The 27,602-nt window shown below is 51.6% G+C and overlaps 1 protein-coding gene across 1 annotated transcript; it reads right to left on the reverse strand.

The window, feature by feature from the left end:
* Window positions 1-1,041: 1,041 nt before the first annotated feature.
* On the reverse strand, window positions 1,042-27,199 carry TSC22D2 (TSC22 domain family member 2). The gene is made up of 3 exons (XM_071566608.1): window positions 24,667-27,199; window positions 3,360-3,411; window positions 1,042-2,582 (listed from the first exon to the last, which is right to left on the reverse strand). The coding sequence occupies exons 1-3, from the start codon at window positions 26,634-26,636 to the stop codon at window positions 2,340-2,342; spliced, it is 2,265 nt and encodes a 754-aa protein (XP_071422709.1). The 5' UTR covers window positions 26,637-27,199; the 3' UTR covers window positions 1,042-2,339.
* Between the last annotated feature and the right edge of the window lie 403 nt (window positions 27,200-27,602).

Here is a 27,602-nt window from a genome sequence, read left to right on the forward strand (position 1 = left end):
GTGCCCTCTCTCTGCTCCCAGCACAGCTCACTCAGTTCTCCTCTCTCTCTGCTCCCACAGCTCAGTCAGTGCCCTCCGCTCCCAGCACAGCCCACTCAGTTCCCCTCTCTCTGCTCCCACAGCTCAGTCAGTGCCCTCTCTCTGCTCCCAGCGCAGCTCACTCGGTGCCCTCCGCTCCCAGCACAGCTCACTCAGTTCCCCTCTCTCTGCTCCCACAGCTCAGTCAGTGCCCTCTCTCTGCTCCCAGCACAGCTCAAACCACCTCAGGCATGGTTCAAACGTTCCGTTTCACTCAAAAATGGGCAGGCACAGTGTTCCCCCCATAAAAGTTTCAATCAGCTCCTTACCTGAGGGAGTCCTGTCCCCAGGAGTCCCCAGATCGTCTCCTCTTTCACAGCACCATCCTCCCTGCACAGCCACAGCTCCCCCGACTGCGCCCAAGGAACAGCCGGGGCCGCCGCAGCAGTTTGGTTTGTCTCTGTGTGCACGGCCCTCGCTGCACTGGGGACTCCCCGCAGCGCCCACAGCAGGCACAGAGCACCCACTCACACCTGCCGGGGACACCACTTGGGTGTTACCTCAGCAGGAATGTTTCAATACGCACACGGCTTGTCGGAGCTCTGCTCAGCTGATCCTCACCGGGAAGGGGAGACGCCTCTCGGGTGTCAGGACACAGACACTTCTTTGAGATCTGAAGGCACCAAAACTTGCAGCTTCCAGTGATGCTTCTGGTTTCCCTTAGACATAAACCTGAGCAGAGTTAGACAGACACAAGGCTCGGGTACCGAAGCAAACAGTGCCAGCAGTGACACAGCAGCCCCAGCTGTTCATTCACAGCTATCAGTGCAAACCCAAACCCAGAGAGCCACTGACAGCAGCAGACGATGCTTCCCCGAGAAGGCACCAGCCTGTTGCAAAAGCAGCAGTGGTAACCCTGGCACTGGTCTGTTACTGCCTCTCTGACATTGCCTTTCTCCACTTTCTTCAGGAAAAAGTGCTACTGAATTTAGTTACACTGCAACAACATCTACAGCCAAAAACTTCAACAAAACTGCAGTTTAATTTCAGAAAATGTGTTAAAATATATATGTATTTGTACATCAGATTGACACTCTGCGTTAGTTTACACAAATGGTCTTTCCTGAAACTGTATTTATGAAATGTACATTTTAATTTAAATACTCAGTATACACTGCACTTAATCTGCATGTTGCATTTATTAAATACATTAAAATCTGCAACGTAACAAAACGTATTCTGCATACGAAATTCAAAACACCATTTTAAATGAACAAAAGATGGCTCACTTCATTTATTTGTTTTAACAACTAGTGCCTAGCACACTAGCTCACCTCCACCAACACCAGCTGTTCTTTCTCTTTATTGACATTGTTCACAGACTAGTACATATTACACTAAGAGTGCTGGATAAAAACATGAGGTACGAAAGTGGTTCAAAGGTTACAGGTCATGCAGATCATGCGAGACAGCAAAGAAAGTCGTGAATGAGAAAACACTAAATAAAAATACATAGAGAATGTGCATTATAAAATAAAAATTAAAAAACCCCAAAACCTAAATTACACAGCTTTGCTTCTTTGGTTACAAAGTAGGTTGAACAATTTCACAGCTTTTTATTCCCACCCAAAAAACAAACCAAAAACGAAATGTCAAAAAGCAGAGGAATCGTGGCCTTTTCTCTCTATTAGAAAGTAGAAACAGAAATGAGCAAAGTTTTCTTCATCAAAATAGCCCATCACTTATTTATTATATCACAAGGACTGGTGACTACCTGTACAGATGCACTATGGTCTTCATACTTACACTCTATACAAAATTTACATTCAAGCTGGATCTCTACTACCGTAAATAAATACCAAAGGTCAATTGCCATTAGTGTTAGAAATATGCCAGGGTTCTTTGTTCAATTATTGCCTAGACATTGCATCTATTAACGCAATCCCATCTATCATTTACCCATACAGACATTTATTAAAAAAAATTAAAAAGTTCTGTGACATTGTTCATGTACGTTATGAAAATAGCAGCCCTGTAATAAATAAAACAAATAAATGAAACTAACGTAGGCAAATGTTACTTATATGAAAAGAACAGTGGCTCTGAAGAGGAATTGTTGCTCCTTACCAGACAGCAAGGCTGAAAGCAACGCGGGGTGACGGGACCTCGGAGAGCCGGCAGAGCTCTGACAGCCCTCCCTCCTTCCCTCCTCCCTCCCTCCCTCCCGCAGCCCGGGCAGGGGGTCCGGCCCAGGGGCCGCCCCGCGGGGGCACCGCCCGGAGGGTGATTGTCTAATACTGCAAAGGCCAAACACAGAGCGCTCACGCCGAGGACACGTTGGGCTGCGGGGGCTGCGCGGGGGCGGCGCTGCCGCTGCCGCTGCCGCTGCCGGGGGGGCCCTGCTGGCTGGAGAGCTGCGACAGCTGCTCCGTGTTGGACAGCGACTTCAACAGCGCGTTCTCGCGTTCAAGTAAAGAGTTTCTTTCTACCAATTCTTTTATTTGTTCCTTCAGGACTTCCACTTCTTCTCTCACTGCATACATCAAATGGCTTTTCACCAGATCCTGCAGAGAACAATAGGACAGTTACACCAAGGGCAAGAACAGCTTCCGTCACCCCAGCCCCAGGAGTCACTGCTTTCACTGCAGTGAGCCTGCAAAACCAAAGCACTCATCGCTAAAAATATATCAATACATCAGCCTTCAAGCACAAACAACCCAGCCCTTTTGTTCCCTTTTGTTCCCTTGAAGTGGCCCTGACATGGAAAGCTTTGTCTCCAGCACTCCAGTCACCTCAGTTATATGGAACACAAGGACCAGAATCACATCCCAGCTCCTCAGAAAGAAAGCACCAGCTCTGACGCTGTGACCTGGGTGTCAGGGTCTGTAGTACACAGGCCCACACACTGAGGTGTATGAGAACCAAGACATAAGAAAGCTTTTACATCAGCAGTGGCAAAAATCCAACAGCTGTAAGGGAAGCTGGGCAGTACGTTAATGATGGCACACCTTTCCCTTCAGAAAAACTAGTGATGAACCTGGCTAAAGTAACAGACTGAAAGGCACTGTTTATTCTCAGCACCCCTTTAAGTTTAATCAGCTTCCTCAGATCAATTTGTAAGAAAATTCACTGAACAACATTTCTGGGACAACAGTAAAGACAATCATGGTTTGTGATCACTCATGGATATAGATACAGAAAATCCTGTTTTCAAATGATGGTCTCAGTCTGACTCACCTGAAGGGATGTCACAGCACACAGAAACAAAATACAGCTGGAAACTCAGGCTCAGTGATGAACCACATTAATCCTATCAGAAGCAACAACTTCTATTTACTTACCATTGCCTGTTCTATTTTGTTGTCAATGGCAACAACACTCGCACCAGACGCACTGTAAATACAAGGAGAAAACTGTGAGATTTACTGTATCACTCAGGTAAAACCACACCCCCACAGGACTCCTGGAAGGTGCTGCTCCTGGGAGGCTGAAGCTCAGTCAAGAATTGGGTGCACAATCACAGGGCTGTCCCATGGTCACCCCTCAGCTCCCCAGCACAGCTGCAGCTCCTTCAGGCTGTACCTCCTCAGACTGTGCTCATGACACTATAACCACAAAAATGCATCAGAGTAAACACTGAATCAACTGCTTTGATTCCTGGCTTTATTTCCAGCTTTCCTCATGGGGGAAAATGGAGATTCACAGATTTCCATAGCATCTTTACCTCTGGGGTTATTCCTGACAAACTTTCTGTAAAGCCATGAAGAAAGAAACCTGTTATAATGTTTGTTCTCTGGTTTCACTAAAGTCCACCTTCCAGGTAAGAAGCTCCTGTGCAGCCCGTGGCAGCAGAAGAGTGAGACATGGCTGGACCCCTGATCCTGCAAGCACTTCCTCACTTCCAGGGAATTCTCCCTGGATCCTGTCTAATAGCTGACACACACACAGGGCAGTGAGGGCCAGGCCTGTCCCAGAGACACACCAGTGCAGAACACCCGACAGCACATCTCACACTGTGAGGATGTGCATCCACTGTGCCAAACAGGATCCTGAACTGCATCACTGAATCCCAGGTGGCAGCAACCCAGGCCTCAAGGTCTGGGGTCTGTATCCATGTCACCCATCCAGGAGCCAGTCCCTCATCTGCAGCCTGGAGTTGAGGTGTCCCTGCCCTCCCACGCACTCAGATCTCTGTCTGGAGAGGAGCTCTGGCTCCCTCCAGGGCGGGCAGGGCTGCTCACCCTCCATGTCCCCCTCCCATCCACGGTCCCAGGGGTCTCATTTCTCCTCTAGCTCTGCCCTGACAGAGTCTGTTCCTGCACTGACAGCCCTGACAGTGAGAGCTGCTGATAAGGGTCCCAGCCAGGGCCGTGGCTATCAGCAGCACACAGCCACATCTGAAAGAGTTAACGTGGGGAAAATCAAGGGCTGCAGTCCTGCTGGGAAACCCACCTCTCTGGAATTACACAAGACTCACCAAACCCACTGTTCATTAAAAAAATCACTCAAAGCTTTTTACAATGAAAATGGCCAACACCATGGAGCACACTGTCACAGACTTAGAACAGGCTCAGTCCTGAAGAACAACCCTGGTCAGGGAAGTTCATTTGAACATGTCCCACAGAATTGTCAGTACCAGCACCAAGCACATACAAGCAGAGGGGATCAGCTTTGCACACTGGGGGAGTAACAGCCTCTGTTTCTATGCTGAACTAAGCTTGTAACTCACACCAAAAGTGCTGAACACTCATTACACAAGAAAATTTTCCCAGTCTCTTACTGTCTTCTAAGCCTCTTTCAAGCCCTATCTGTGACAAACCTCCTCAAAATAGCAAGTATTTATAACTCGTGCCATTTTAAATTAACGCACTTTAGACTCATGTGGCACTGTCTGAAGTGTCCATGTCCTCGAGCCACAAAACCCCAACAGCCCTGATGGGCACCACTCTCCAGGTCAGGCAGAGCAGCTCTGAAGAGGGGAGCACAAGAGGAAGAAAATTAAAGCGAACACCTCGTGTGGGATCTGCTTCTCCACCTTCACAGCACTATCACACAGCTTTGTCAATGCCTGTCCAGTTAAACTTGAGTCTGGGACTTTGTTCTTTGTCCATTTCAAATATTTTGCAGTGTGATTATTTAAAAAATGACGTCCACTGCACGCTCCAAGTTAAGGCACTTGAGCAGTTCCGTGAGGACAGGCAGCCTTCCCTCAGCCCGCCAGAACACCCACCCTGTGTGGCACCCTGCAGAGCACCTTTGCTGGGCTGTGCCTGTGCTCCCAGTGCCCTCTGCCTGCTGGGTGGGTGTCAGAACTGTCCCTCCCTGGGAACCCATTGCTCTTCCACCCACACTGCACACTCACCGTGACACTAACAGCACTGAGAGCCCCAAGCAGCTCACACACCACCATTATTCATGTCAGTGCTCCTGCTGCCCTCAGCCCTGGAGAACGTGCACTGGGATTGGAGCTCTGAGTCCAGAGCCCAGCCCTGGCCCTGCTCTCACCCTGCCTCCAGCAGGCACAGATGCCTGGCCACCCACCCGGGAGAAGCTCCATCTGACAGAGCAGTGCCCAGTTCACCATCAGGATAAAACCACCTGAGGTACTCCAGGTCGCTTCCTAAAAGCAGATGAGAATTAGATTTTAGGGTAGCACATTTCCTGCCCGATTCTGTCCTTTATTCATCTTACAGTGTTCCCCACTCACTCAGCTCCTGGGAGATGCTGAGGAGCAGAGCTGTCCAGAGCCAGCTGCTCTCACAGGACACTCCAAACATGCTGCCAAATCTTAAGATTTTGTACTTTTCTCAAATCCTGGGCTCTTAATATCAAATCACCATCTGCATAAAAATACTTTATCCCACAGCTTCAAAATGGAATTTATAGATCCCACCTAGTCCTTATGGAAAGGCAAGCTAAAACCCAAAGTATTTCTTAAATAAGACTTTTTGGATGAGTGACTGGAGAAAGTCTGACACGTTCTGTGAGTGCCCCACTTACCACAGAGCCAATGCTTTGATTTGCAAACCCTGCAGTTAGAAGTGGAAAGACCCCATTGAGCTCTTATAAAAAACCCATTACTGATTGCTCCGGGAGCTACAGAAGTCTGATAATTATTGTCAAAGCTGAAAATCATCCACATCAAGTAACACAGAGCAGATGAAAGGTACATTAGGCATGCAATAGTTTTTTTGTAACTGCAAAACCCCCAGCCCATACTGAGCTTCTGGGGCCAAGCAGGAACCGAACAGACACGCTGTAACTCCAGGGAGCAGCTCAGCTTGACTTGGGCCTCTGAGTTAAGATCACGTCTATGAGGGCTCTGCCCAGAAAGACATTATATTGGTAAACCAAGCTCATGCTGAAGCCCACCAGTTACAAGACAAGATTTACAGTCAGCAAAAACACCGAAGACCCCCAAGTACAGTTTGTCACTCCCAAAGATGGATGGTAACTCAGTACTTTTCTAACTTACACACCAGGGAGCTGAAACCCTATTTAGTCTGAGAAACTGTCATTCTGACGGTTTAAAAAAATATTAGTGGCTTTTGCTTTACCTGTTAAACTGTCTTTACCTTAACCCATAAGTTCTCTCACTTTTCCTGTTCAGGGGGCAGGTTGAGTGAGCAGCTGTGTGAGGCTCAGATGCTGGGGTTAAACAACAGCACTTTCTGGCACCCAGTGTGGGGCTGGAAGGGTTCAGGACAAGCACAGATTTGACTGGCATGTGCTAGATGGAATGGACAGCTGTTCCTGCTGTGCAGCTCCTGCCTGGCAGCTGCCCTGACCACCACGGGCTCTCCTGCCTGAGTCTGTATTAGACTTCCTGCTCTTGCTGCTGCCACATTGCTCTTATCCCCTCCTGCCGTGCCTGGAACACTTGATAACAGGCACAGCCACATGGCTGCACTGGCAGGTGCCCAGGGCAGCACTGCCACACCGGGCACGCTGGAGAGCCAGTGAGCTCCAGTGGAAGGGACTGTCACCTGTGATGAGAACACAGGGGAGCAGAGAGGAGCCCATGGAGGAGCCCCCCACTGCTAGAGCAGGTGGGTGCCCAAAGGAGGCCGAGACCCCATGGGAAGACCATGTCGGAACAGGCTCCTGACAGGACCTTTGGGCCCTGGAGAGAGGATTCCAGGCTGGAGCAGGTTTGCTGGTAGGACCTGAGACCCCACAGAACCCGCACTGAACCGGGCTGCTCCCAAAGGACTGACCCTGTGGAAGGGCCCCACAGGAGGGACTCACATCGCAGGAGATCAAGGAGGACTGTGCCCTGGGTGGGATGCCATGCTGGAGACAGGGCAGGGTGTGAGATTCCCTGTGGTGAAGACCACGGTGAGGGGAGGCTGCAGGACCAGCCTGAGCTGGCTCCGGTGCCCCACAGCACCTCTCCTATCCCGGGAGACCACAACGACAGAGCCCAAAATCACAGACTGAAATTCCCAAAAGACATTTGTGGCAGTTTATGGACATTTTTGCAAGGGTGGTCCATAGACTGCAGGAATGACACCTGTGCATTGTATCCAACAATGGCAAGGAGTGGTGGTGGTTACAAAGCTGTACTGGAGAGTGTTGAACCTGAGCATGACAAAAAGTACGGAAAAACCAGCAGAAAATGTCCTGGTTTGGGCTGGGGTACAGTTAATTCCACAGCAGGTGGTATGGGGCTGTGCTTTGGACTTCCACTGAAAGTAGTGGAGATAATATAGAGGTGTTTTTGTTATTGCTGACCAGCACTTGCACAGCAGCAAGGCCTTTTCTGCTCCTCATTTAAAAAAGGTTAATGTTTTAAAGTTAACTTGTTAATGGCCACAATAAAATTTAACCTTCAGCATCACCTCACCTTCATGGGCACCAAGATCCACTTCAATGGTGAATCCAGCAAGCACTGTGTGCTCAGCTTGCTGCTTTCACCATTAATAATATCTCAGATACAACTACCATCCTGCTGAGACATGCGTTCTGAACTCCAAAATTTACTTCAAAATCTGAGTAAAAACACTAAGAATCAAACTTCAAGGGCATTTGCAGCTCATTTCATTCTGTATGCTTAAAGAAAGCACAGTGGTTCATTTTTAGACACTCCACAGACCTCAGTAACGTGTGTATTTTACGCCAGCACTGGATGCATTAAGAACCAGAGTTATTCAGAGCCCTACTTTGGCTCCGTCAGGCACCAGACTAGGTAACAGCATTTCACATTTAAAAGAGACTGAAATCCTACAGACTGGATGATGTAAACTAATTCTGAAGCTTTTCAGTCAATAACAAAAACCGTGTTCTGTACTCAGCTGTATTAATGATTATCTGCATACTGCTGTCCCAAGGAATTTCTTAGCACCAAGTCACTCCCACAGGGCTCACAATGCAGGAGCTTTCTTGCTTTTTAGATACAGAAGACCTGTCCCATCTCGCAGCTGACCCTGCAGAGCAGAGCACAGAGGGGACACCGATGCCTCTGGAAGACAACTGCTCCTCAAGGCACCAGGTGTGCTTTGGTTCAGGTCACAGTGGCAAAGGTGTTCACAGCAGGATCTGACAGACACCCCCAGGCCAAGGAACTGCTCCCAGCTCTCCTCCCTTTCACTGTTTCTGCTTTAAATCAAATTCCCAAACAACCTTTCCATAAGCAATGATAAGGTACCTCAGAAAGTTCCCAGTCGTTTTACTTGCAAGAGAGCTACAAACTAAAGCCGAGTGCTCATTTTTTCTTTCCCCTCTTTGTTTACTCATTTATGAGCTGCTGCAGACACTGAACCAGCCACTCTTCATGTCTTACCACTGGTTGAGAGAAATCTATTCTTGAAACAGTTAAGGCACGTTTAATTAGCTGCCATCCCATTAAGAGATTCTACAATGCCAGCACCCCAGTGCAATCACATACCCAGCCTGGAAAGAGTCTGTGTGAGCATTGTAGATTTTCATTATTTTTCTTTTGCACGTTCTCACAGGGCTTTGACAGAGTCTGAGGCAGTGAATTCACCACCTCAGGAGTCCCCACACACATTTTATGAGTAACTTCTACTGTGAAGGTTTAATGCTTCACACAAACATAAATCCTAATGTTTTAAATTCAAGTTGACCAAAAATGCCTGTTTTAGGCAGACCCACCTGAAACTGCTATGGCACTATTACTGTGCAAAGACTACTCCAGACTCATGTGAAGATGCCAAGCAGCCATGATTCCCCTTCCTAAACCACATCACTTGAAAAGATCAGCCCACGAGACTTGAGCCCTCAGCAAGACCTGTATGAGCACCGTGCAGGGAAACATGCCTGCTGATGTGTCAGGAACAACCAGTATGTCCCTAGCACCAGTTTGAGTGGCACCAGCACTCCTCCTGACATGGTGTGTTGGTGAAACACAAACAGGTCTCCATTCACTGGAGCAATTCAGCAATCTCTGGCAGCAACACGGGGTGGCTCTGCTGACTTCTGCTGGTCCCCAGAGATGGCTGCTCACAGGAAAATAAGGATTATTTGTTACAAGAAAACACTGGAATTACACAGGAGGACTTTCAGTTTACATCCCAACTCAAGCCCTTGAGGTTCACAAACTGCTTCTGCAGGAGGTGCAAAATGCAATCCCAGAGCAGTGCTGGTGCCCTGCAGTGTGCAGTGTGCCAGCCCCTCACTTTGTGCTGCACACGGGCTTTATGTGCAAACTGCACAAGCTTATTGTGTTCACAGCAGAGACTCTTCCCCAAACCAGCCCCAACCCACGTTACTGTCCCCCACCCACCAGAGCGACCACAGCCCCCACCATGCCCAGGCTGGCCTGCCCGTGCCAAGCTCAGCCTCTGCAGGGCCACCCTGAGCCCCCCTGGGCCTGCGAGGGCCCCACAACCAGCCCCCTGCACTGCCCCTCATGGCCCCACAACCAGCCCCCTGCACTGCCCCTCATGGCCCCACAACCAGCCCCCTGCACTGGCCCTCATGGCCCCACAACCAGCCCCCTGCACTGGCCCTCATGGCCCCACAACCAGCCCCCTGCACTGGCCCTCATGGCCCCACAACCAGCCCCCTGCACTGGCCCTCATGGCCCCACAACCAGCCCCCTGCACTGGCCCTCATGGCCCCACAACCAGCCCCCAGCACTGCCCACCGGGGCCCCACAACCAGCCCCCTGCACTGCCCCTCATGGCCCCACAACCAGCCCCCTGCACTGCCCACCAGGGCCCCACAGCCCCCTGCACTGCCCCTCATGGCCCCACAACCAGCCCCCTGCACTGCCCCTCATGGCCCCACAGCACCCTGCACTGCCCACCAGGGCCCTACAACCAGCCCCCTGCACTGCCCACCAGGGCCCTACAACCAGCCCCCTGCACTGCCCACCAGGGCCCTACAACCAGCCCCCTGCACTGCCCACCAGGGCCCCACAGCCCCCTGCACTGCCCACCAGGGCCCCACAACCAGCCCCCTGCACTGCCCCTCATGGCCCCACAACCAGCCCCCTGCACTGCCCCTCATGGCCCCACAACCAGCCCCCTGCACTGGCCCTCATGGCCCCACAGCCCCCTGCACTGCCCCTCATGGCCCCACAGCCCCCTGCACTGCCCCTCATGGCCCCACAGCCCCCTGCACTGCCCACCAGGGCCCCACAACCAGCCCCCTGCACTGCCCACCAGTGCCCCACAGCCCCCTGCACTGCCCACCAGTGCCCCACAGCCCCCTGCACTGCCCACCGGGGCCCCACAGCCCCCTGCACTGCCCACCGGGGCCCCACAGCCCCCTGCACTGCCCACCGGGGCCCCACAGCCCCCTGCACTGCCCCTCATGGCCCCACAACCAGCCCCCTGCACTGCCCCTCATGGCCCCACAACCAGCCCCCTGCACTGCCCACCAGGGCCCCACAGCCAGCCCCCTGCACTGCCCCTCATGGCCCCACAACCAGCCCCCTGCACTGCCCCTCATGGCCCCACAGTCCCCTGCACTGCCCACCAGGGCCCTACAACCAGCCCCCTGCACTGCCCACCAGGGCCCCACAGCCCCCTGCACTGCCCACCAGGGCCCCACAGCCCCCTGCACTGCCCACCAGGGCCCCACAGCCCCCTGCACTGCCCACCAGGGCCCCACAGCCCCCTGCACTGCCCACCAGGGCCCCACAGCCCCCTGCACTGCCCACCAGGGCCCCACAGCCCCCTGCACTGCCCACCAGGGCCCCACAGCCCCCTGCACTGCCCACCAGGGCCCCACAGCCCCCGGCACTGCCCACCATGGCCCCACAACCAGCCCCCTGCACTGCCCCTCATGGCCCTACAACCAGCCCCCTGCACTGCCCCTCATGGCCCCACAGCCCCCTGCACTGCCCCTCATGGCCCCACAGCCCCCTGCACTGCCCCTCATGGCCCCACAGCCCCCTGCACTGCCCCTCATGGCCCCACAGCCCCCTGCACTGCCCCTCATGGCCCCACAGCCCCCTGCACTGCCCCTCATGGCCCCACAGCCCCCTGCACTGCCCACCAGGGCCATCAGCACTCCCTCCATGAGCTTTGACAGAAAGTTGATAGTTGAGAACTTCTCAGTTTCAGTCCTCCAGTGGAGCAAAGCTGCCCAACGTGACCTCAAAATCCAGTCACTGCAGTATAAATGCAAAACCTGCTAAACCTTGTCAAGGATGTTGGAATTTGAATGGATTATAAGTTTAAAACTTGCATAAGTCCTGATGAATTTGATTCTATGTTCTCACAAACACTTATTTTTACCACAAAACGTTCCCCAGCAAAGACACAAGGCTGTTTTAAAGGCAGCCATTCACATTCTCCTGCCTGCATTTGATGTTTTTCTATATCCCATGCTTCCAGCACTTGCTTCAGGCATCATACATAAACCTCACGTTTGTGAAGCCTCAATCTTATTTATTATTTGATTTTAGGATTCTTTGAATCAGCTTCCTCATCTTAAGACTTATTTTGAGATATGAAAATAGGGAAAAAGCTGAAAGCTAGACCACAAAATGAGCTTTTGGTCCACAAACCAAATGTGTGTTCTAAGCCCTGAAGTTTGTTTCAGTGAAATAACAAAGTCTTTGAAACTGAAATACCAACTCTGTCCCATAAATACAGGGAAGTGGCATCATCCAGAGCTTAAAGTAAAAACATAAATTTGTCCAAGTTTCTGCTGGAAAAGGAAGACATGCTTTGAAACTGAGCTTAATGGCAGCAACCCAGAAACATAAAACAATTTAAAAAAGAGGACATGTTACCATTACTGACAACCTTCAGCATTGTGTAGTATACAAACTGCTGCCAAGCAAACTATTAAGGGATTCAGTTAAGCTGTGCAAGTTGAGAAGCCTCTCCAGTCAAATACAGCCACGACAGTGATGAAATAGCTATCCATACTTCAACAGCCAAACAAAAGTTACATTCTACGCAGCTTGTTAAGCAGAAGTTCGTGACAAGCCAGAGCATCACATGAAGTCACATAATCACCAGGACTTCAACTTAATGCCGACAAAAACCTTTGAAATCATTAAAGTGCAGTAAAGAAACAGTTTGCAGCTACTGATGAGTTAGCAAAGCACCTCTGCAAGTCCCATCCATGCCAGGTAAGACTCTGTTGCACTTCACTGCAGTTTCTCACCATGAGCTCAATGCTAACTTGGGAAATCTACTTCATCCTTGCAGGTTCACCTGTGTCCCCCATCCAGCTGTACTTCAGCAGAATGGAAGTAAGCCAGAAAGCTTCCTTTCCTGGTTTTTAGACAGAAATATCTTAGTTTTGACAAAATTGTGTTTAAATGTAGTATCTTCTCACCTTGTTTTCTTATACTCAATGCCAAAATGTTTCCTTTCTTGGGAAAAGCAGCTGTAAGTATTTTGGTGATGGTCAGCCAGCGTGTGACCAGCAGTAAACTCTGAGCTTACACATCATGTATGATACATCCATAATGGGAGGAGGAAGAAAAAAGGTCACGTCATGTTATTTAGTTGCATGTTTCAGAACAAATACTTCACTTCCGTAGCTGCTTTCACCACTTCAAGCTGCAGGAGACCAACATGAAGTTCTGAACACAAGCACCAGTTCTGTGCAAACAAAAATGATGAGGAACTTGCATAGAGCAAAGCAGTTCATGCATTCCTCAGCATGTGTGCATTCCATACTCAAGCATCCATACCTATCCCAGGAGGCCTTTGACTCGTGTAACTTGTTGAAATGGAAGGCTTGGTAGAATGCAGCTGACGGATTCCTATGAGATCCAAGAATCAGACAGACACATTGAAATGGGTGCATAATAAAAATACCTACTCTCCTAATTCAGCCTGCTTTACAAAGTGAATTATCTGTCCAGACAGGTTAAACTAACGCCTGAAAGGCCCTGCTGTTTCTGTGGGTTTGCACTAAGGACACGCGGATCCAAAACAAAACAGTAATTCTCCAGCCCTATGGATTTCCAGGCTACTTCAATGACTGTAATCCATTAACGAAGTGCTGCTGTCCTGCTGGCAATCCTGTACAGGTAAGCAGTGCACCACCCTAACACCAAACACACCCAAACCCAAAAGAAACCCTTCACACTTCTGGGCTGTCCCAGACTGCCTCTGCACACAGTTCCCAGTGTTCCCACCAGCTTTATACCCAGAACAGACCAGTCCTGCAAGGGGACTGAAGTCAGAGCTCAATATGCCACACTCAAGCCAGGACAGACCAAGTCACAACTGACAACCAGATCGGCTTAGAAATGAAAAGTGGGATGTAAACTCCGACTGACTCTGCAGTCAGCTCTCAGTCACTCCCCACTTCCCCTGCCTGAGGATGAGGGAGGCCTTGGCCAAGCACCCACCGGGGAGCTCTCACAGGAGCCAGAGCACAGCCCCGGGAATCCTGCTGGGCACAGACACTGGACACGGACACTGCAGGCCCAGCAATCCTGCTGGGCATGGACACTGGACATGGACACTGCAGCCCCGGGAATCCTGCTGGGCATGGACACTGGACACGGACACTGCAGCCCCAGGAATCCTGCTGGGCACGGACACTGGACACGGACACTGCAGCCCCGGGAATCCTGCTGGGCACGGACACTGGACACGGACACTGCAGCCCCGGGAATCCTGCTGGGCACGGACACTGCAGCCCCGGGAATCCTGCTGGGCACGGACACTGCAGCCCCGGGAATCCTGCTGGGCACGGACACTGGACACGGACACTGCAGCCCTGGGAATCCTGCTGGGCATGGACACTGGACACGGACACTGCAGCCCCGGGAATCCTGCTGGGCATGGACACTGGACACTGCAGCCCCGGGAATCCTGCTGGGCATGGACACTGGACACGGACACTGCAGCCCCGGGAATCCTGCTGGGCACGGACACTGGACACGGACACTGCAGCCCCGGGAATCCTGCTGGGCACGGACACTGGACACGGACACTGCAGCCCCGGGAATCCTGCTGGGCATGGACACTGGACACGGACACTGCAGCCCCAGCAATCCTGCTGGGCATGGACACTGGACACGGACACTGCAGCCCCAGGAATCCTGCTGGGCACGGACACTGGACACGGACACTGCAGCCCCAGGAATCCTGCTGGGCACGGACACTGGACACTGCAGCCCCGGGAATCCTGCTGGGCACGGACACTGGACACGGACACTGCAGCCCCGGGAATCCTGCTGGGCACGGACACTGGACACGGACACTGCAGCCTCGGGAATCCTGCTGGGCACGGACACTGGACACTGCAGCCCCGGGAATCCTGCTGGGCACGGACACTGGACACGGACACTGCAGCCCCGGGAATCCTGCTGGGCATGGACACTGGACACGGACACTGCAGCCCCGGGAATCCTGCTGGGCACGGACACTGGACACGGACACTGCAGCCCCGGGAATCCTGCTGGGCACGGACACTGGACACGGACACTGCATCCCTGCTGGACACAGACACTGGACACGGACACTGCAGCCCCGGGAATCCTGCTGGGCACGGACACTGGACACGGACACTGCAGCCCCGGGAATCCTGCTGGGCACGGACACTGGACACGGACACTGCAGCCCCGGGAATCCTGCTGGGCACGGACACTGGACACGGACACTGCAGCCCCGGGAATCCTGCTGGGCACGGACACTGGACACGGACACTGCAGCCCCGGGAATCCTGCTGGGCACGGACACTGGACACGGACACTGCAGCCCCGGGAATCCTGCTGGGCATGGACACTGGACACGGACACTGCAGCCCCGGGAATCCTGCTGGACACAGACACTGGACACGGACACTGCAACCCCAGCAATCCTGCTGGGCACGGACACTGGACACAGACACTGCGGCCCTGCTGGGCACTGGACACAGACACTGTGGCACCTCTGTCCCCAAGGCCCTGGGGCAGCCCAGCGCTCGGGGCTCAGCCACACCCACCCCACAATGGCAACTACCCCCAGAGTGTTACCCGAAAACCTTCGTGCTCCCAAGTCTCACCTTAACACCAGTCACAAACAAGGCACTGGATGAAGCAGTCACAGCTCTGCCACCAGTGGCTGCAGCAGAGCGTTACCCTCAAGCTTAGGAATTCCTTTCCTCAAACTGTTGATGCTCACAGGGCACAGCTATGCCAGCCTTAGAGAGGAATGCAACAGCCTTGCTGAAAAATCTTCAGAAAAGCAAGTACGAGCTCAAATTCCTGTTAGAGCCAGTTTTTAAACCAGAAATTTATATCAAATGGGCAGCACAGGTACCCATTCCTTCCCTAAGTTTATGGCAAGAATACAACTGTCTTCAAGTTACTTAATTATTTCAATTTATGTACAACTACTGTGTAGTTAAAATCACAGAACAAAATAAAAAAAATCACTGAAGCAGCACTGTAACAAAACACGATCAGAAGTAACTTGATTCTCATGGCAGGTGTACATTAAAAACCTTGCAAGGATAATGGTATTTGTGCAGCAGCAATGATCAGGAAGTGTCTGAGTTATAAGAGTCTGTCACTCCTTTTCCCACCTTTACCACTGCACTCTTAAAAAAAAATGCATGTGAGCCTGGAACTTCACATAAACCATGTTACAGAAGCTGCTTGATCCAAGCTGGGAAGTGCCGTGCTCTTGCGGTGGCACCACTCCCATTTTCCCAAGAAGCACTGCACAACAGAGTGACAACTGAATACAACTACAGAAGAGCAACACAATAGCTGAAGGACATTTATGTGATAGAAGGACTCCACACATGAGAAGCAAGTGGCATCTGCAGATCAAGAGAACATTCCTTTGCTGAAGGAACGGACCAGGCCCAGGCTCTTGTTTCTAATGCAGCTGTCAGAAGTGTGTAAAGTCTCTTCCTCAGAAAGGGACTGTAAATAGAAAGCCATCTAACTCCCAAGACAAGTTTACTTGCAGCACATAAACCCCTGCTGCTATTGCTGGGCACAAGAAGGGGTTTATAGCCATACAGCATGTATTCCATATGGTCTATTTTTACACTGATACCCTGTATGCTCTCTCTTTCTGTACTATTCTTAAGCAAGCATCTGAAAAGTATGGAGAGGTTTTCCTTGCTAGATTCTCATTTGTATCCCCTGCTGTTGGAATTGCTTTTGCATTACTTCAGACAATTATGAGCAATAGTAACATGGTTGTTCAAGAACAAGTGCCCATCTTCAACCTACTGACCAACCTCAGTAACTGAGGACAACAGGAGGAGCAGCACATGGAAAATACCACTTTGATTTCCTCCCCCCACCCAAGGTGGCAAAATGTAAAAAATCATACTGGACCACCTGAGACAGTTCTCTCTCAACATCACTGACTTATTTTCATCAGGTTTGAGAACAGGAATGATCCAGAAGATCCAAAAGGCCTAAGCACCTGTCCTTGAAGAACATGAAAACAACAGGTTGGACAATCTATGCTCAATACCTCTGAGGAAAATCAAAGCAAAAATACCTACTTATTATTAAAAACACACATGGATGGCCTTTCAAAAGCTCACATCAACCAGAAATTCCTTCTGAGAACAACTGACAGGCCTCATATACTAAACCACAGAAGATGCAATGATGTTATAAACTGACTAGAGCTCTCAGTGCCACCTTGCCTGACATTTCTGAAGGTAAGAGCATGGCTCGGACAGAGGGGATCCACCACTGGTAACTCCTCTGTGCATGTGGCTCTCCAAGGGTTCAGTGGAGGGATCACCAGAGCCCTCCCCGGGTCTCCTCTGTGTTATGGGACACTTCAGTCCATGACTGGGGCACAGCACAGGCCAGCTCTGTACCTGCAGATGGCCTGCAAGCACTCTGGACAGCAGGAACAGAGTTCAGGAAGATCTTGCCTGCCTGGGGCAATGGTCTGAAATACAAAGGATGCAATTCAATAGGATAAGAGGGAAGCCAGATGCTCTGACAGCAATAACCACTCACAAGTACAAAACATGGAATGAGCAGCTGGCTGCAATCTCACAGAGAAGAACCTACACAGAATTTAAAAAACAAAAGTCTTGCAAAGGTGTCAAACCTGCAATGCTCCTCTCGAAATGAGATGGCTTGAGTACTCACCCTAAAATAAAACAGACCTAAAATGAGATTTTTTTTCCCCACTAAGTTGCAGGTACAGCACTTTCAGCTATTTCAGTTATCTATAAATACCAGTGGCTCCTGTTTTTTGACAACAAAATATTTCAGTATCTGTGGGGGAAAAATGGAGTGGATAAAACAGATCCAAGCAGACTCAAGACAAATCCCCCCCTGCCCTACTCATGTGACAATGGTCAAGAATGCATCTATGAGCAAATGTTTGAAATTACATACTTAGCTTAAAAAAAGACATCAGAGCCTAGGCCATGTATGGCATGGTTTATTACAGAGTATACTATAAATCTGTCTTCCTTCCCACATGATCTGCAAGGTCTGACCACTCAGGTTTCAGGCCAGCTTGCACGGTCAGTGGGCACTCACTGCTTGCCTTACAGAAACAGTATTTTTAAAAAGGCATTTGTAGCATTGGTCAAGGTATTTCTGGGCCTTGCACCCACTGAGGGTTCTACATAGGGGACATTCCCAGGAGTTCTCACCTACAGCCCTACAGAAACAGCTGAAGTAACAAAGAGGCGAGCAGGGGTTTTTAACACTCTTTTCTGACCCATCTTCCAATAAACCAAACAAGTTAAACTTGCTTGAGATGGCCACGAAAGCTTCAGATGCTTCACCAAAACCAGTCTCTCCTTTCTTATCCAACCTACACTTCTCCACTGCTGCTCCACACACAGTTCACCCCCTCCCAGACACAGACGGGTCAGGACTGTCCCCAGTGCAGAGGGGTGAGTGGCGTCCTGGGCTGCACAAGGCAAAGTCCAGCAGGTCAAGGGAGGGGATCCCTCCCCTCTGCTGAGACCACACCTGTAGGGCTGGACCAGAGCCCTGTTCAGTTTGTAGCCTTTAACGAGGATCAGGCAAACCCACCAGCTGTCAGTGTGACACACAGGTGATACACCTCTCCACAGCACTAATTGGTATTTTCACCTTCTCTCTACACCAACAAAAACACTCCAGCAAACCACCACAATAAATGCATCCCTCCCAGCTTCCAGCAGAGAACAGACATGCACAGAAAACCTCTAGGAATAACCGTGTTTTGCATGACAAGAAGAATTTAGACAAGCATCCAACTGTCCTTCACGTGGCCAAGCAACTCACCTGCCCTGCCTGAGTGAAAATGGATTATGCCACAGGGCAAAGATTTATTGGCACTCAATACACATTTGTATTTATGAAGCGTGAGGTTTAAATGTGGAAGGATTTTCAAGAAGAGGAATGAAGATACAACCTTACACTGCACTTCAAGTGACCTCTTATGTCTGGAGAACCTTCTCACAAGACAGTGGCTTTAGCAGTTACTATAAATACTTCTCTCTTTACACTTTGTCAAATATAGGAACAAAAGCAGACACCTGTGCCTGACAATCTAGATTTACTGACCAGAACCAGCCCAGCTGTACTTTAGCAGGAGTCTCACACAAGTTTCTTACAGAGTCTCTGCTGACAAACAGCACAAACAAGGCTTCCACTTTTCCTGAGCAACAGAAACTGCTTATCCCCAGCTTTAAAACCAAACAATTAATACATAGCCTCAACATGCAAGAGACTGGTACCCAAATACCCAGTACAGTAACAGGGAACAGCTCCTCTTTACTAGAGTGTCACCTGAAGTCATAAAGGCTGTCAGCACTTTCAGTAAAAATGCAGCCTCAGAGAACTTTCAGCCCTTCAAAGTTCAAGAGCAGTTGAGTCCTGCCTGCTCAAAACACCCGAATACTTGAAAATTCAGCTTTTAACAAGTTTAAAATAGATCCCATCAAACATATGCTGTTATGTCTGCCATACGTATTCAGCATTCAGAAACCAGCTACGAAGTATCTGCACTTTTCTATAGAGAAGCGGGAAAAAAGCAGCAGCTGAGCAGAACACTCGGGAGGACTCTGAGGTACAGGGAACCACTCGTGCCAGGGCTGGTCATCACAGTCTTTAAAACAAACTGAGCAGTCTCCCCATTTCCTCCTTTCAATAACTCGCTCATCTTAAACACTTGTGTCTCGTGAATTCTAAGATCATACAGACTCCTCCTTAACAAAGGCATTTGAATGTTTAAACTGGGCAACAGCACTGCCAAATGAGCAACCACAGTTCTGTTTAAATATCTTGTACCACTCCAAAACTGACTGCACAGCAGGACAGGCTTTCCATCACCCAGAGACTGGTGTGGTGCTGCAGTTACTTTTGGTAATTTTTGTTACAGAAAGCACAGCAAGAAGTGAACTCAGCTAACTGAAGTCTGTTTGCATTAACCATAATTTGCTGCCATCAACTGCCAAGTCCCAGTTTCCAAACTGAGCCGTAGCCCTGGCTGTCAAACCAAGGCACTCCTGGCTCTGGAGCAGAGTGTCTGTCCTGTTTTCACTCTCACCTGCTCCTACACACACCTGCCAACACAGGCTCCAGAGGAGAGCTGAGGATGGGCCTGCAGCTGGAGGGGAGCTGAGGACGGGCCTGCAGCTGGAGGGGAGCTGAGGATGGGCCTGCAGCTGGAGGGGAGCTGAGGATGAGTCTGCAGCTGGAGGGGAGCTGAGGATGAGTCTGCAGCTGGAGGGGAGCTGAGGATGGGCCTGCAGCTGGAGGGGAGCTGAGGATGAGTCTGCAGCTGGAGGGGAGCTGAGGATGAGTCTGCAGCTGGAGGGGAGCTGAGGATGAGTCTGCAGCTGGAGGGGAGCTGAGGATGAGTCTGCAGCTGGAGGGGAGCTGAGGATGGGCCTGCAGCTGGACGGGAGCTGAGGATGGGCCTGCAGCTGGAGGGGAGCTGAGGATGAGTCTGCAGCTGGAGGGGAGCTGAGGATGGGCCTGCAGCTGGAGGGGAGCTGAGGATGGGCCTGCAGCTGGAGGGGAGCTGAGGATGGGCCTGCAGCTGGAGGGGAGCTGAGGATGGGCCTGCAGCTGGAGGGGAGCTGAGGATGGGCCTGCAGCTGGAGGGGAGCTGAGGATGAGCCTGCAGCTGGAGGGGAGCTGAGGACGGGCCTGCAGCTGGAGGGGAGCTCACACCTCTACCAAGCAGGATACCTGTCAATACTAATGCAATTTAATTATTGTGTACTGGTATGTTTTTGCAGAATACTTTCTTTTTTCTTTAGGAGCACAATAAAATATGCACCTAGGCCAATGCCTTAGCAATCCCCTGCCCAGTTTTGTCCTTCTATGATGAATATGGTCCGGAGGCTGCAGCTCCACCAGCAGTCAGAGCTCCACACAAAAAGGTGATTTAGCTGAGCTGGGAGACAGCCCTGCACAACTGGGCTCTGCACAGCTCAGCTGCTGCAGTTGACAGTTCACAATTGCAGCCATTCATCAGCGTTCCTGGAATACAGCCGGAACAGCTCAAGCCAGTCAGTTATCTCTGGAAAATGATCTATACTCTGCTCCTTTTCCAACAGCCCTAGTAATAATTTGCCCCAAAAGTCTGCCAAACATGTAGGAGGTTTGAACAAGCTCTCTCAGTAACATTCTTTTAACTGAGGCAACATATTCTTTTTCCCCCAAGAGCCAAAATAAAGTTATTAAGCCAGCTGAAATATTCTGCTTGTCAACTACAAATTTGTGTATACATGGGCATAAAGATCAGTAGAGAACCTGACACACACTGATCTCAAAATCCTCGCAGGTGCTCCAACTGCCCCCCCTCCAAAATAATTAGTCCAGCTGCTCCAGTCCAGTAAATGAAGAGTCAGGGCAATTTTGAGATCCAGTTCCACTCGTGTTTTTGCAGTGTTTTTCTGGCTCCTGTTCAAAGTGGGCTGCAATACCCACATCTCCCTCAATAACAGTATTAATTCCCCTGTCCTTGAACAGTGCTGCAGTTTATAAACTTGCATTCACATTTAGAGAAAAAGAAAATAAAATTATGTTATGCTGTAGATACTTCATAACTGTCTCTTTTTAAGAGCTTTGCAATTTGGACACACCAACTGAAAAATCAGCTTTGCTTTTCAAGGAAGGTGTGACATGTCACAGGATTTTTTCTCTTTTTTTTTTAATCTTCTGGATCACCTACCCACCCTCTCTTCCCTTCCAGATAGGATTTCTTGATTAAGTGGTTCTTGGTTATTCATCAGGTCAGTGCAAGAAAACAGTTTTGTCTAAACTGCTGTCAAAGTGTAAATAGGAAATGAAAAGTCTTCAGGCAATGGCTTGGAAGAAAGTCACTTCCACATCTCTAAACACACAGTTCTATCTGGCTACACAACCTTACACCTCCACCACTAACTACCCTAGGCAGTTGGATTTAAAACAACAGCCCATAAGACAGGAATAATACAAAAGACCTTTTTCAGAAATATGTGAACAGACCAGCTTTTTACATCAGCCCTGTCTCATGCTTACTGTATTCCTGACTAGCTGCTTTCAAAGAATTTCCATCCTATGTTACCTTTGTAACACTTCTTCATATTCAGAATGGTGAATGACTTTCTAGATAACTTCAGGACACCATGCTATTCCTTGATGAGTCACTGTTTCAGAAGATGACAGCAGAGAATGATCTATACAGGTTTGTCAAATTTCAAGTACATACAAATATTTAAACATAATTGAAGGTGTCAGAAGAAATGTAGAAACCTGCCTACACACTGAGCCCCCTTCCTGGGGATGTTACACATTAATAGTAAGAGAAAAGAAAATGCTTTCCACAGCTTTTTGTAAGCACCAAGCAACTCTCTGAACTAAGCCCAGTGTTACTTCCTGGCCCTGCTGCACCAACCATGACTCACGATGGATCAGCTCCCTCTGGGCCCTACTGGCTTTATCAGTGGCAACCCCCAGCCTACTAATGACACTTGAAGGACTTCATTAACTATTTCACCACTGATTGCAGTAGACACAGTAGCTGGGCACAGCCCATGGGAGCAGTGGCACCATTTCAGTAGCTGCAAAGAGGAAAAAAGCAGGAGCAAGAAGAGCAGACAAGCAGGCAACAGTTTTACAGCACAGCCTCCTCAGAGAGTAGAGCACGTAAAAACCAAGCAGTAAAACAGTCTTAATAAGCTCCTAGGCTTTTATTCTCACCTTTCTCTCTCTGAAACCAGCAGAAGTCAGGCTACTGATTGAGGGAGCAATGAACACACTTGGATCTACTGGCTCTGTCCAGCGTTGTATGAGGTCTGGGCCTGTTTAAGGTGGATTGCTGCTGAGGAAACCATTCCCAGCTGGGCCAGACTCTCACCAGAGCTGTGCTCCTGCCTGCCTGAGCAGCCACCACACGGCAGCTTTATCACCCAGGGCAGCAGGTGACAAATGAGACGTGCACACTCCTCCTCTGATAAGCACAAGCTCATTGCTCTGCTGAACGCCACAGCCTGTCGAAGGAGTGAGCTGCCTCCAGAGCCCGTTTCCATCTCCTACTCCTGGTTCTCATGGCAAAGTGTCCGAAAGAGTTTCTTTAGAAACGATCAGCATGTGAGGAACTGCTGCAAGATGGCAAGTTCAAAGACCATTCCAGGAAAATAGCTTTAAAAATCACTGTTCTGGGTAAGAGTACCAAGAACTGCCTCACTGGAGTGCAACACAAAGTTAGCAGCCCCCAGTCTAAGCAGGACAAGTTTTCCCCTATTGTTATATAAAAGTCATTCACTTGTCACAGATAATCATGTTCACTACTACAAGTCATATGAAGTATTAGAATCTATGCAAAACAAATGCAAAATGCATTCCTTTCTTTCTGACTCCTTAATCAAGAAGATGATTAAGCACCAGACAAATCACTTCTGATGAAACACTGAGCTATGAAAGGAACCCACCAGCATGAAATCTAACCTTATTTGCACAAGGCAGTCTGTCAGCCGGGTCAGCAATCCTCTTAAGGTAGACAAACTGTGAGGAAATTTTAACTGTTTCACTTTTTCTTGTCAGTCCTTTACTGCTTTAATCAGAACAAGCAGAGCCCTCCAAACCGTGGCTTTTCATTGCAGAAAGGCATCAGCAGTGACTCCTGGACACAGCAGCAGCCACAGCTCCAGGGAGCACAGGCCTGCATTAAATCTGCAGCCCAAACTCTCCAAACACTCACTCTGAGGTGCCCTCTGCAGCCACTGCACCCCAACCCCACAGACACAGCTGCTTTACTACCCTGTGCTCCGAGGAACACCGACTGAGCTACCCTGGAGTCTGGGGCTGTCCCCAGATGAGGAAAGGCTCACAGGCATTCACCACAAGACCTGCTCATAAGGGCCTAACTCCCACCTTTAAAAATACAAACCCACACATATTCCCTTCCTCCAAACTGCAGCAATCCCAACAGTAAATGTTAATGACATTCATTCAGTGCTCAAACACTGCTGCCCCTCAGAGCAGCCAATTAAGCAGTTTCGGCCATGACCCTTCAGAGCAGTGACACATCTCTGGAACAGCAGCCACACAGCCCATCCCTCTCAGACCTTCTGATGACTCTGCTCACACCACACACCTCTGGTACAACCCAGTTCCAAATTACTTTCCAATAAAGAAAACCCACTGTAAGGCTGCACTTCCCACCACGTCCACATCTTCGCCCAAGTGGTGTCGGCTCAATACAAAGGGCCATTCTCTGGAGAGCTTTCCCTGTGTGAGATCTGCACACAAATTCATGTCCCAGCACAAGTACTTGCTTTACTCATGCTACAAAGAGCCAACTCCACAGCAGGACAAAAATCAAGAATGTGTGTTAAAAGCCCTGTTTCCTGAGATGCCTCACCTGATGGCCCTTAAATAGCACAGATCTAACAACACTGCAATACTGTGGCTTTGATAAACCCACTTTAACCCAGCTGTCACTGGAGTGTTTTATGATGTGTTTAGGAGAGAACAGTTCTCCTCACACCCTGAGCCACTGGCTGCAGAAAGACAGCTTTCAGTCTTCAGTTCTGAAGAGGTCACATTATTTGTGCATTAAGCAGCTTTCAGGCTACTTTCTGCCCCATTTTGTTAAGAAAGTAATTGCACTCACACCCTAAGAACAAGTATAGTTCACTACTTGCTTAAATACTTTGCTATGGTTTGTGCTCTTAAAACTTCAGCATGACTTTCTGAAAATACAAATTTACAAACAGCACTGGGCAATAACTTGAAAGTTGTTTCCCTCCCTAGAAGCCCAGTTATTTTTTATGGCATTTCAAAATAATTCATACCTGTCTTCATCACCATCAACAGGAATGGATATGCCAAACACAGAGCTAGCAAGACTGTTCATAGGAGTACTTGCAGGTAACTGAAGAGGATTTGCTAGAGTGTCTGCAATGGGAGGCTTCACAAGAGGTTTATTTTCAGCTATAAGAGAAAGTGGTGGCTGAGGTAGGGGTTCCGATTTTCTTCTAGTATCATCAATCTGGCCTGCTAAGGACTGGGCCTGGCTCTGAAACTGTCCAAGGTTTGCCTGAGGCAGACTGGCGGGTGCGCTGGGCGTGCTCTGCATCATCGGGTGTCCCACGTGCTGGGGCTGGACCGCGCCGGAGCTCCTGCTGGCAGAGGGGTGGGTCGTCAGCTGGGACTGCCCCAGTGTCACAGGGACGTTTGGCATCGTGACAGAAGCAGTGGTGGACACAGTAGGCACACTTGTACCGGGCACAACCGCAGGCACGCTCTGAACTCCAGGGACCACAGCGTGGGGAGCACCAGGCATTCCAGACACTTGACTGCTTCCCCCCACTGGATGTTGAGTCACAGATTTCTGTTGCACAACCCCTGGCTGTCCAAGGCCTGGCTGCACCACACCTCCTGGCTGCGGGACGGCAGGCTGACTACCCTGTGTCTGGCCACTCTGCAGCAGCCCCGAGCCCTGTCCAACCGCTTCGCCGGGCTGTGCTGACACCCCCATGGCCGGGGCTCCCACAGGCAAGGGGTTTTGGCCCGTCACCTGCCCCACAGGAAGGCTGGAGGCCACAGTACTTGGAGCAGAACCTGTCGTAGCCTGCTGAACAGCTCCTTGAGACTGCATAATTGTCATGTGCTGCATGTATTCGGCCTGCCCAGGAGGCTGTGTCGGCAGTAGATGCACCGGTGGAATCTGGGACTGAGAATAAGCAAATTGTTGAGGCTGAGTCACTGGTATGCTTGCCTGCTGCACCTGCTGCTGGGCCCCAGGAATGCTCGGCTGCCCTGCTGTCACAGTTGGGGGTGCCATGCCTTTCCCATTGGGTCCAGCCTGAGCAATACCCTGCGGATTTACCTGCGGCTGCTGCGGCACCATCATCTGCTGACTTGTTCCCGAAGCCCCAGAAAACACAGGCTGAGCAGCACTCTGAGGGACGGCCCCACCTACGGGCTGCTGCGGCTGCTGTTGTTGCCCAATGACAAAACTAGGTTGCTGTAGGGAGGGCTGGTTCATTTTCTCTGTCTGAAGCAGTTGTGACACAGCGGCCAGGGAACTGTCAGCTATAGAATCGGGGCCATGGGCTGATGCTGGCACAGCTGAGACCACAACAGAACCCCCTGTGGCACCAAGGCCACTGTCCCTCTCTTGAGCAGCCTGCTCAAAGGTGCTGCTGTGCCTTATGCAATCTCCAGTCCTGCCCAGGACACCACCACCATCGGAGTCCCGGTCATAGTACTCCATACACGTCCATCGGCCTCGCCTGTAGGGCTCCCCAGTACCGTGGTCCAGCTTGATTACCCTGAAGCGGGAGCTGCACGCGGCAGCCGCTGTCTGAGACATGGCCCCAGGGGGCTGAGACACGGCCCCAGGGGCAGAAGGCCCTGTGGAGGCACTGCTGCCTCCGCCCAAGGCAGCGCCAGGGGCAGCAGCCGGCAGGGGCACAGCGGAGCTCTTGGGCACAGCCCCCCCGTTGGTGGCTGCAGCCACTCCAGAAGCAGCCACAGCCAGCTGCCCATCCAACAGCAGGTTGGGAGAGACGCTGCTGGGAGTTTCAGCCTCGCCCACGTTGTTGAGAGTCTCTTCCGAGGAGCTCCGCTCACAGACGTCCTCGGGGCCGTAGTCGGTGGCTCGAGAAACATCAAAGATTTCAGAGGACACGTCCTCGGTGCGCGACTCGTCCGGGTCGTCCAGGCTCTCGGTGTCCTCGGTGATGCTGCTGGCCACCTGCGCCGTGGTCACGCTGGTGATCTGGAAGCAGCTTTTCTTCTTGGCCGGCATCTTGGACATGTTTCCTCCGCGCGGAGGGGTTCGGCGGCCGGGGCGAGGCGAGCGCGGCGCCGGGGCGGGCTGTCACGGCGAGCCGGACGGGCCTCCGGCGCTACCGCACATCCTCTCGCGGCTTCCTGCGGCAGGCGGGGGGCGGCGGCGCTCCTCCTCTTCCTCCCCGTCCGCAGCCCTCTTCCCGCGGCCGGGCCTCCTCCTCCTCCTCTCCGCCGCCGCTCCGAGCGCCCCGCGGCTTCCTGCGGGCCGCACAGCAGCCCCGCGGCCCGGCCCGCCCCGCGCGAGGGGCCCCGCGCCGACCGGGCGAGGCCCAGGCGGCCCCGTCCCCCCGTCCGCTGTGTCCGCGCTCTACCTGGAGACCAGCGCCAGGCGCATCCTGCTCGCAACCGGCCCGCGGGCTCGCCCCCCGGGCAGACCTCCGCCGCGGGGCGGGGCGGGGCGCGGGCCCGGGAGTCCCGGGAGTCCCGGGAGGCCGCGGCGGGCGGGCGGGGGCCCCTGGGCTGCGCCGGCCCCGCTCTCGCAGCGCGCTCGGGCCGCGGCTCCGCCGGCCAAGATGGGGCTCAACTGGTGCGCTGCACCCTGGGAGCGCCCGCCACGCCCCCGCGCCCTGACGTCACGGCCCGGCCCAGCGCAGCGCCGCGCGGCGGGGGGGGCGGCGGGGCAGGGTTGGGATGTGGCGCCGAACTCCCCCCGCGCCGCCCCCGTGCGATGGTCGCGCCCGCCGCGCGCGGCCCCGCCGGACCGGGGTTAGCGCCCCCTTGCGGCGGGGCCGCCATCCCGGACGGGCCGCGACAGCGACGGCGACAGCGACTGCGAGCGCGGCAGCGACCGCGACAGCGACTGCGAGCGCGGCAGCGACGGCGACAGCGACGGCGACTGCGACCGCAGTAGCGACAGCGACCGCAGTAGCGACAGCGACCGCAGTAGCGACAGCGACCGCGGTGATCCCGGAGCGACACCGGCACAGGCGCG

This window comes from Pithys albifrons, chromosome 11 (genome assembly GCF_047495875.1).
Source record: "Pithys albifrons albifrons isolate INPA30051 chromosome 11, PitAlb_v1, whole genome shotgun sequence".
NCBI classification, from domain to species: Eukaryota; Metazoa; Chordata; class Aves; order Passeriformes; family Thamnophilidae; genus Pithys; species Pithys albifrons.

What these genes read in the sequence shown, in the direction of transcription:
- TSC22D2 (XM_071566608.1), bottom strand. Translation starts at nt 26,636, where the DNA reads ATGTCCAAGATGCCGGCCAAGAAGAAAAGCTGCTTCCAGATCACCAGC. An exon ending in GTTGATGGTGATGAAGACAG is followed by an intron (nt 3,412 to 24,666) that starts GTATGAATTATT and finishes TTGTATTTACAG; the next exon opens with TGCGTCTGGTGCGAGTGTTG. An exon ending in ACAAAATAGAACAGGCAATG is followed by an intron (nt 2,583 to 3,359) that starts GTAAGTAAATAG and finishes TGTTCTCTGCAG; the next exon opens with GATCTGGTGAAAAGCCATTT.